The sequence below is a fragment of the Littorina saxatilis genome, linkage group LG8 (assembly GCF_037325665.1).
Source record: "Littorina saxatilis isolate snail1 linkage group LG8, US_GU_Lsax_2.0, whole genome shotgun sequence".
Lineage (NCBI taxonomy): Eukaryota > Metazoa > Mollusca > Gastropoda > Littorinimorpha > Littorinidae > Littorina > Littorina saxatilis.
In genome coordinates this window covers 13,679,096-13,690,220 of record NC_090252.1, presented here as the reverse complement: position 1 = coordinate 13,690,220, position 11,125 = coordinate 13,679,096, and the positions used below count along the sequence as shown (strand labels likewise).

Genomic DNA, 11,125 nt, shown 5'->3' with positions numbered 1-11,125 from the left:
TCATTCAATATTTTTATTTTTTGGCTGGGGGAGGGGGTCCGGAAACCCTAGAACCCCCCCACCCCCCACCCTCGTTGTGGGGGTCAGGGGGCGAAGCCCCCTGAAGCTGACGGGTAGGTCATATTCTGAGATAGGAAAATGGTCGCTCCTTGCATGAAACGGCATAAAATAAGCAATAATAAAAAAAAAATTAAATAAGTAAGGTACATGTTTAGGCTAGGGGGGGGGGGGGGGTTGCGCAACCCCCATAACCCCCCCGGTAGTCCGGCCCTGAAATGTGAAGATTTACACAGGGAGGAAGGTTTCTTCTTGTTGGTTCGTGGTGCGGCGCAGATTCCTGTGAGTGCCTCTTCCCATCCCTGGTATGCAGCACACTTTCGACCCTTCAACAACACGAGATTAAAAGATGGATAGGTAACTCGAATCCGAACCCGTTGGTTAAAGCGCGTGTAGAGTCAACATAATGGAGCAGACAGACTAGAGACAGACACACCAAGAAACAGACAGACAGACAGACAGACAGACAGACAGACCAAGAAACAGACAGACAGACAGTCAGACACAAAGACACACACACACGCACACACACACATGCACACACACACACGCATTCACACACACACACACGCATTCACACACACACACACGCTCACACACACACACACACACACGTACACACACACACACATTCCCCCTCCCTCTTTCTATCCACCTTTACGCCGACTCCTCTCCCCTCCCCCCTTTATGCTCTGCACTCCGATTCTCCGTTTTTTCTGTCGTCTCTTTCACGGCACTTGTTGAACCCGTTCGCCTTTTCCGTTCTCTGTATACGCCAACAACACTTTCGGAAACCTCATTCAGGACACGGAAATATTTCGTGACATATTACACTGGCCTCCACAAGGCTATGTGTGTGTGTGTGTGTGTGTGTGTGTGTGTGTGTGTGTGTGTGTGTGGTGTGTGTGTGTGTGTGTGTGTGTGTGTGTGTGTGTGTGTGTGTGTGTGTGTGTGTGTGTGTGTGTGTGTATGTGCCTGTGTGTGTATACGCACTGTGGTTTTTGCTTTTGATGTAGCAGTGTATAAAAGCAGCACATACGATAATTATAATATCACTACAGATGCAAATCACAAAAAGCAAATTACCTCTTCCACGTTGACGCATCCGTTCAGTTGCCTCTGCTTCCTTCCTGCCATGTTTCCTGGTGCATAGACATTGAGTTGGTCAAATTAGAACACTTGGACGTCACATTTTGTCGCATGACTGATTGCGAATAACAGTTCACACGCAGTCAGTACATGTTTGTTTGTTCGTGTTGTGTGTGTGCTAAAACAACATTTTTGTTTTCGATATTAAATGCAACTCGCAATGCGGTATGTGTCATAGCATAGGTTCAATATGTGTTGCATGCACCCAGCTGTTGTTTACCTTTTCTGAATTCTAACTAGTACTAACTCGGGTGCTTCATACCTAACCCTTGTAATAGCAGATTCGCGCAATAGCGGGCCGACCCCCTTCATACATACATCCTCTTACCTCTTTCTGACGACGAAGACAGCGACGATGATGCCGACAACAATAACAACGCCCACAACGGCTGGAGCAACGATGATAGCGATGTTAGAAGTGTCTTCGGATGTACCAGTGGCGTTTGTAAGGGGAAGAGCTGTAGGAACGTTCTCTGAAAGTATGCAACCAAATAATGGCATTTCAGATCTAAAGGGAGCAATGTCAAACTACGATATCTGACAAAAAAGGACAATGTTTCTTCATTACATCAGACAATGCCAGGAAGGAGATTATTTCGGTCTGTCCTATTTTCTTGTAATGTATACACCTGCGGTATATACAGTAACGTTTAGTGTGTGTCAGTTCCTACCTGTCACAGTGAAATTACAGATCTAAAGACACATTTGTCTTCCTCACAACAGACACTATCAGAGAGAAGATAATTTCGGTCTGTCTTATTTTCTTGAAATAAATGGTATGATTCATACAATTGCGGTCTACTTTGATGTCAGTTCCTACCTTTCACGGTCACATTGCAGCTTGCAGCGGGGAAGCTTGAACCATTGATGAAACCACCCAGTGTGTAAGTCCCCTGATGGTCCCGCGTAGCTTGTGGAATGACCAGCGTCAGGTTTTGGCCATTATGGTTCCCGATTTTGAAGCTTTTGTGAAGAACGTTACATTCAAGACTTGGCGTTGGCTCCAGTCCATCACAGCGTACTATGTCTGGTAAACACATAATGTCATGTTAGATAGCAAAAGGCACACCAGGGTTTGGTTTTGTTTTCACAACGGGCTTCCACAATATGCAATTTATCTTACAGATTGAACTTATTTTGAAGGTTTCATTTGGCTGGTCAATGACCACGTTGCTTTTGTTCTACCGAAAGCTGTCCCAAAACGTATCGAATGTAACGAAACATGATTTAAAAGCAATAAGTTAACAAAAGTATACATTCTGAAATTAACACAATCGGTTTGCCTTGACAAGCATCGTTCAAGAGGGAACACAAATCATAACAGTTGAACACAAAGTAGTGATGGGTGAAGCATATCTTACCGTTCGTACCTGCTTTGTCGCCCTTTCGAATGTAGAGCAAATAAGTCACAGCCTTTGGGTCAATAGGAGGGTTGATATAAAATTCTATTCGACCAGTCGTTCCTTCGTCCGCTTCGTTTGCCGAACACACCGTTTGGATATCTGAATAAACAAACGATTGAATAATATAGATAATATTAAGATGACCCACTTCATGTGAAGGAAGCGGATTCATTCAAGGGTTGTAATTCAAAAGATAATTACAAATTGCTCAAAGTTTGAGGCATTTGGAGTAGATAGACACTTGATACTTATAGTTTAGGAACATAAGGAAGTGCCTGGGGATATTTCTCTTTGGCGTAAACTGATTATCATATTATTGTGTCTACTGCAAGCCAATTATCAAAGTTGGCGTATGTTTATGGGTGTGTGTGCACTAGTGTTTAAATGCACGTGTGAATGAATTATAAACATGCGTGTATGTGTGTGTGTGTGTGGGGGGGGGGGTGCTTGCGTGCTCTTGTGCCTGTGACAGGTCTTTGCTGAGAAAGGGGGGGGGGCTTTGTGTGCTGGTCTTTTTGTAGAATAATACGTGCAATTATATCACTTTCTCGCGTATACTCGGAATTTTCTGGATCGTCTCTGTCATAATATATGATATCCCGAGTAACCGACCGAAAGTGTTGTGTGTATAGCTTCAAGAATTATGCATCTTCTGAATGAACTTCTGAAATGTAAGATTAGCGCACAGTTGTAAGAACGCAAAGGAGTATGCCAACCCTTAGCATATCTAAAATGACAGACACTAATACGCTTGCATATGACAGTGCGAGGTCATGTCATGCCATCTATTGTGGATAATTAAACGAACAATACAATGTACGGCGTACCTTTTGAGCTGCTTGTAGTCTTTTGTAAATGGCAAAGAACAATCAGCACTAATACGTTTTTGAAGTTGTTCACTGACATGATTTTGATTCTGCACAAGAAAAGTAATCTTGAAGACCAGGTTAATTAATGAATGTATACATTAATAACATATACTCATAGACCCTCACACATACACTACATATATGTGCGTATCCCTGTATGCATGTATGCCTGTCTGCCTGTTTGTCTGTCTCTCTGCATGTCTGACTTGTTGTGTGTTGGTCTGTTTCTCTCTCTCTCTCTCTCTCTCTCTCTCTCTCTCTCTCTCTCTCTCTCTCTCTCTCTCTCTCTCTCTCTCTCTCTCTCTCTCTCTCTCTCTCTCTCTCTCTCTCTCTCTCCCTCTTTCTTTCTAACTATCTCTTTCTCTCTCTCTTTCTCTCTCTCTTTCTCTCTCTATCCCTCCCTCTTTCTCTCTCTTTCTTTCTCTCTCTCTATCTCTCTCTCTGTCTCTCTCTCTATCTCTCTCTCTTTCGCTCATGTTTTCTCTCTCTCTCATTTGTTTTATCTCTCTCTCTCTTTCTCTCTCTTTATCTCTCTCTCTCTCTCTCTCTCTCTCTCTCTCTCTCTCTCTCTCTCTCTCTCTCTCTCTTACACCCCCCCCACACACACACACACACAAAAACGCCATAAAAACATGCACAGAAACAACAAGTCGCGTAAGGCGAAAATACAACATTTAGTCAAGCTCAGTCGAACTCACAGAATGAAACTGAACGCAATGCATTTTTTCCGCAAGACTGTACACTCGTAGCATCGTCTGTCCACCGCTCGTAAAATTACCAATAGAGAAAAGCGCGGTAGCGCTTGCGCTGAGGAGGATAGCCCGCTTTTCTATATCTCTATTATTTTTAACTCTCTGAACGTGTTTTTAATCCAAACATATCATATCTAAATGTTTTTGGAATCAGGAACGGACAAGGAAGAAGATGAAATTGTTTTTAAATGGATTTCGAAAAATTTAATTTTAATCATAATTTTTATATTTTTAATTTTCAGAGCTTGTTTTTAATCCAAATATAACATAATTATATGTTTTTGGAATCAGAAAATGATGAAGAAAACGATACACGTAATTGTAGATCGTTTTATAAAAAAAATAATTTTAATTATAATTTTCAAATGTTTAATGACCAAAGTCATTAATTAATGTTTAAGCCTCCAAGCTGAAATGAAATACCAAAGTCCGGCCTTCGTTGAAGATTGCTTGGCCAAAATATCAATCAATTTTATTGAAAAATGAGGGTGTGACAGTGCCGCATCAACTTTTACAAAATGCCGGATATGACGTCATCAAAGACATTTATCGAAACAATGAAAAACAATCTGGGGATATCATACCCAGGAACTCTCATGAAAAATTGCATACAGATCGGTCCAGTAGTTTAGTCTGAATCGCTCTACACACACACACACACAGACACACACACATACACCACAACCCTCGTCTCGATTCCCCCCTCTATGTTAAAACATTTACCGTACTTTCCGGGTCATAAGGCACGACTTTTTTCCTCGAGTTCGACCCCTGCGTCTTGTATAACGAAGCGCCTAATCCGTGTATGAAATACGAAAAAAATCAAAGAGACCGCTTGAGTACCAGTCAAACAACTTGTGATAATGCATGTTTCAGCTACTAGGTACTGCCCTGCCTTTGATCTGGCCGCACACACAGATTTCCACTCTGTTAAACTCGGTCACTGACCGGTCACTAACGTGACTAAATATAAAAACGACAGCAACATACAGTGATATGCAGTCAAGAATATAATAATACCAATCTGCACATGTATTCGAGCATTCAGCCTGCATGTCAACCCTTACCGTAAACACAGCGTAAACACTCACAGCCGAGCTTACCGCGAATGGTACTGCGTGTAAACTGTTCCCGAGTTGCACTATACTACACTCCGCGTTGCAGAGGCCAATAAAAATGATAGCACTACTTGTAAAACATATGACGAGTTATGTATAACATAAATATAGCTCTCGAGACATTGCATATATCAAAGTTATATGATAGTTGGCTAGTGTGCGCTTACATAATTATCTGTCTATTGTGTATTAGGGGTACGACTCCGATTATGATCAGTTTGTAGTTTCAAGCTGACTAATAGCTTGTTTTCTCACGAATACGTTTGGTGTTGTGCTTAGTAGTTATTATCTCTTCGGTTAATCGTTAGGCCTAACTAGAGTGAGTTTGCTTTGATATACCTTGAGCAATATTGAAATAAACACAACAAGAGTCCGCAATGAATCACTGTAAAAACCTCAATGTACTTCAAAATGACATGATACGTATTAAGGAACACACACATACGTTCATACTTTGCTATTATGTTTTGTTTGCACAAGAAAGACGGGGCCAGAACTGTTAAGATGTAACAATTAGTCTTAGCTGTCTTGTACAGCTAAGTGTGTGTGTTATCTTGCAGCTACCTATGTGGACGGCAAATTACAGTGTAAGCCACTAATTTAGAATTAACGCTGCCAACATAATAAAACAGGTAAAAAGCTTAACGGTTTGGCGTGTTGTGCGTCCATAATTGTTGTGATTTTTACACATTACTCAGATAGGGTAAATCTGGTAAATTTCAGTTTTTGAGCGCTTTTGCACGCTTACTTTGTCAGAAAAGGAGGTGACCAATTTTAGGAGCCTGTCCATAACACGGCAGAACAGGCAGGGGTTGACGCATTAATACTTCCTTATGTCGTCATTTCGGGGTTGCTGTTCCGTTCTTCAAGAAAGACGTATCCATTCAACTCTTCCAAGGGAATAACATTAGTCACATACGTTTTTTAAGAAAAACACAAAACACGATACAGTTCACCGAGTTTAGTTCGTTTGAATACATTGACAAGGGCGTGATGACTCACACTGAGTGCTGTAATCCTGTTTCAGTTTCGTATCTCTATTAAGATAGACTACTTGGCGTTAAAGTCCGATGACAAGATAGATGGTACCAAAACAACGTACAGGCAGACTGACTAACGACACTGACCCTACCCGCGGTTCAAACTGTGTTAATGCTGATACTTATGTATTTATTTTATTGTATTATTTTTGTAAATGGGAATCAGCTTTTTACCTGAGATATTAGGGCTTGCAAACGGAGGTGCCTTAATTTACGTTCCTTACAACAATTATTTTATTTTACATTATTATCATAACATCAATATTTTTTCAAAATATATTTACATCGTGCAGAATAAAATAAATTAAAGGCAGAGTAAGCCTGCCGTAAACCATCACATATACTGTCAGGCTTTTACACACAGTACAAACACCCTTTCATTTAAACACTCACCGCTTGAAAACATCCTAGGTGCCCTTCGTAAAGAGCGAGCAATTTTCAACGAATTTATTTGTGCGTGGTTTATCTTACCCCTGAGCCATCGTGAACCCGTGTGATCCAGTTTCCCTTTTTCACAATGCAGTCGTCAGTTAGTAATTTGAACGCGACTCGCTGTGAGCGTATCTGCAATAGCACGTTATTATGTACCTCTGACTATGCACGAAACAAACGGCTGTGGTTCACAAGAACTCTCGCGATGGCTTTTGACTGTTCAGAGGAACTGGCGATAGACATAAACCGTCGTCTGCTACGATGCTATCAAGACTATGCATATTGTATAGTTATGTGTAAGTACTATTGTAAGATGGGGAGTGCATACACTATTTAGCTGGTTCTTGCATTATATGTTTTTCTGTAATGTTGTTGAAGACGTTGAAGCAGAAGTAAAATGTACTTACCTACTATGATCGACCCGCTTTTATAAATGTATCAGGTCACTGCACTATCATAAAATAAGTAATATATCATTTGACAGGTCAAACATTTAACAGGTATACCTCACAAAGATGACGTCATATGGTTGCTACGTCATCATTGACAAGATTTCAAAATACATCACTATGGGGTTGTGCTTCAAAACGGGGTATTTTGTCAAGCAGTATGAGAAAAATAAATCACGTGTTTGAAAGAAAGTACTGCAACACTACAAAGGAAATGTCTACACAGTTGAAGAAAGTAAAGCAATGGTGACTGTGTGTGAGAGCGATAATCAACAGATCAAATAATTCTGTACTCACGCGTTTAACGACGACGAAACACATAACAACGCATGAGATTTCGACCACATGAGTCTTCATCAGGCAACACAATCAAAAACCAGAAGAAAGACAACAAAACAGAAATAACTACAGATTAACGTTTCACATTTTACGATTCACAAATCAAAAGAAACGGACAGAAGAGTAAAGGTAGGCTAGCTACTCCATGCTAAGACAATGGAAACAAACAAAGGGAAGGAATCATCAAAATGAAATATAATCAAAGTAGACCCGGGTCACGGTGAAAACAAGGGCCAACAATAGAACAACATACTAATGATAAAGGACATGCATGTCAAGAAAATGAGATTAGAATGGATGGTATTTTAAAGAGCAAGACTGTAACCATCTGTCACGATCGGGTGACAGAGACCAAGAAAGTGTCACTCAGTGGAGTGCCTGTTCTTGGTCGATTATGATAGAAAGCGCCTGTACGTGATATTGGGCTACAGCAGAGTTTGCTGACAGTGCTCAATGAACACGGATGTTTCGTAGCGCACGAGTTTCACAGTGCGGGGGTTTCTGCTGTCACAGGGCTGACGGTTTTTCGCTGACAGCGCGCACGGGATTTTCGCGGATCGAGTTTCTCGTGTCTTTTTTCTGCTTGGGAGGCAGAATTGTGTATAGCTGGACTGGTTTGGTGACAAGGTCAGTCACGTGTATTTGGCTAGGTGGTCTGTCAGAGACTCAAAGGACGACGCACTTGACACCCAGCGGCAGAAGGGGAAGGATCTAATACACAGTTTCTAGAGTATGATGGTTTTTCACCGAATATTGTATTCGGCACTCTAGGGGAGCTTCCACTAGTTTTTCCTGTCTCACTGCCAGTACTTTGCTGAGGACAAGTCGTCAACTTTCCTTCGTCGGCGATGGCTTTCGCATAAGGATTCGACAAGGGGTTCTGGAGGTTTTTGGTCACTGTTGACGAACAGAGGCTGTTCCAGGGAGGAGGCGGACTTTGCTTCCATTGAGAGTACAATCATAGGCTTTTGAGGTAATAAATCATTATTTAACGCTGTTGATGAGTCTGTGTTTGTGGAATGAAATACTCTCTGTTGTTCTTTCCAGGTTAGCGCATAATTTACTCTCTGTGACGCTAAAATACTAATCTGTATATGGTTTTTGCAGATAGGGAGAGAAGGACGGAAAATGGCTGTTTTGTTGTTGTAAAAAGTCCGTTTTGTGCAGGCCCACGTGCTCGATGAGATATTTAAAGATGACATGTTTTAAGGTGGTGGGTGAGGGGTAGCTGACATGTTTAGTGCACCGATGCTTTCTGTTTGCAGCCTTCGCTTCGCTTTGTTACGTGTTCCTGTAACATCTGCACGGCTGACTTTGGCGGGACCTGTTGAAGCTACGCTAACCAGGAGACCGGCTAACCAGGAGACCGGCTAACCAGAGGACCGGCTAACCAGCGAACCGGCTAACCAGCGGACCGGCTAACCAGCGAACCGGCTAACCAGCATACCGGCTAACCAGCATACAGAAAGAAAGCTAAGTGCACCGTGTCTTACGCACCCCGTTGACCACCGTTGTCTTTTATCTGTGATTTCATTGGAGTAGTGACAACGTGGGGTGTGTGACCCCTGCACGAACTAGAGCTTTTCGAACAGAACATTCGCATTTAACTATATTTACACGGGTTCAGCGTGTTACTATAATTTTCTATATACTACTGGCATTTTGTCAGTGAACACTGGTTTTTTACGTGTTGAGAACGTAAAAGGAACATATTTTGAGTGAAGGCTCGAGGGAGGTGGAGAGTTTATACATAAACAGGCGTCTGAAACTTATACTTTTGTTGACTCTATTTAATTGTATGACTGCGAGAGTGGATCGTGGTGTGGTTAGTTAATTAGTAGTAATTAACCGGTTCATAATCACCTTAAGTGATATATTGAAACGTGACACCATCGACGTCTCGTGGTTTATTACAATCACATTATTATTCTTTTCATGTGAGAGAGTATCTTAATTGTTTTGCTCTGTGTACAAATTGCGCCAAGATCAACCACGAAAATAACAAGAACGCTTAGGCGTGATTAACCATCCATTCAATCGAATGCACTGGCATACGTCCGTTTCTCTTGAACCTGTTCTAATTACACAAGGGGAGAGATACAGTGAGACAGACAGACAGGTCGAGGCAGAGGGAGGGAAAGAGAAAGAGAGACAGACAGAGATAGACAGATGAAGAGAGACGGAGAGACCTGCAAAAAAATGTGGAAATAAAAAACAACATTGGAAGCTAACGTTTTCATGGTAAAGTACGTCGTAAGGTGACGCCATAACGTCTCGCCATTTGCGTGTTTCAGAGTCGACTGAACAGAGCAGAAGTGACAGATTCGTGATATCCATTCAACTATTGTTTTTTTGTTTCATTGTGACCATATTTTCAACGTCAAACACAAACACATTACATATTTTGGAATCAGAAAATAAAAAGGATCAAACAAAGGTTATGCTGATCTGTCTTGTTCCAAACATAAAAAAGTGGCCATTTCACGATTTTCTTGACTTGCTTACATTTTTCAATCAAATATAATTTTATGAAAACAATATATTGTCGGATACAAGAGGAAATAAGGAGCACAACACTTTCACTTTTATGATTTAAATTATAATCAAACGAATAAAAAAACTCGAAAAAATTGGATTGAACATTTCATGAACGAATTGTTAAGGTACCAAGTTAAACTGCAATCCCATAGTCTGGACCGAGTCAAAGATTGTGTGACAACAAATGCCATCAAATAATAAAAACATGAGGTCGTGACAGTGCCACATCAACTTTTTCAAACGAGCACAAATGACGCCATTAAATAACCATAATACAAATAGGAGTACGACAGCACAAGAAAATGCCATCATAAATGTGTACACTAATTTAAATACAAATCCGTTTGGTAGTGTTTAAGAAATGTTGTACACACACACGAACACACACACACACACACGCACACACACACACACACACACACACATACACACACGCACACACATACACACACATACACTTTCTTTCTTTCTTTCTTTCTTTATTTGGTGTTTAACGTCGTTTTCAACCACGAAGGTTATATCGCGACGACACACACACACACATACACACACATGCACAACCACACACACACACACTCACACACACACACACACATACACACACACACACACACACACACAGACAGAAAAACACACACATAGGGGGAAAAACCTCACCCTCCGCTCTCGTTGAATCATTCAGTTAACTATGTGTCAAATGAGTACGTTTGAATAGCTTTAACAGTTGTGTATGTGACACACACACACACACACACACACACACACACACACACACACACACACACACACACACGCGCGCGCGTACACTCACACACGGACGTAAAACGTGCTCATTACACGGCTATACCATTTTCAAATCGTTAGACAATTCAATACACCTTCCGGTAGATATCGCCAAACAATACAATGTATGTCTAATGGAAAAGACAAATAGTACATCCTAAGTTGATATTTTTAGTTTCATAGTCGGCGTTGACTG

The 11,125-nt window shown here is 41.2% G+C and overlaps 1 protein-coding gene across 2 annotated transcripts in view; it reads right to left on the bottom strand.

Annotated features, from left to right (window-relative positions):
• Positions 1 to 5,397, bottom strand: part of LOC138972842 (uncharacterized) — a 6,163-nt gene extending 766 nt beyond the window's left edge. The window contains exons 1-7 of one of the 2 annotated variants that reach the window (XM_070345516.1): positions 5,298 to 5,397; positions 3,437 to 3,525; positions 2,568 to 2,708; positions 2,027 to 2,233; positions 1,535 to 1,679; positions 1,144 to 1,199; positions 279 to 383 (exon numbers count right to left, since the gene is read on the bottom strand). In XM_070345516.1, the coding sequence (XP_070201617.1) occupies positions 286 to 383; positions 1,144 to 1,199; positions 1,535 to 1,679; positions 2,027 to 2,233; positions 2,568 to 2,708; positions 3,437 to 3,515 (726 nt within the window). In that variant the 5' untranslated portion in view covers positions 3,516 to 3,525; positions 5,298 to 5,397 and the 3' untranslated portion in view covers positions 279 to 285. The remainder of the gene's footprint in view (positions 1 to 278; positions 384 to 1,143; positions 1,200 to 1,534; positions 1,680 to 2,026; positions 2,234 to 2,567; positions 2,709 to 3,436; positions 3,526 to 5,297) is intronic. The other variant, XM_070345517.1, reaches the window with a different exon arrangement.
• Positions 5,398 to 11,125: the final 5,728 nt, after the last annotated feature.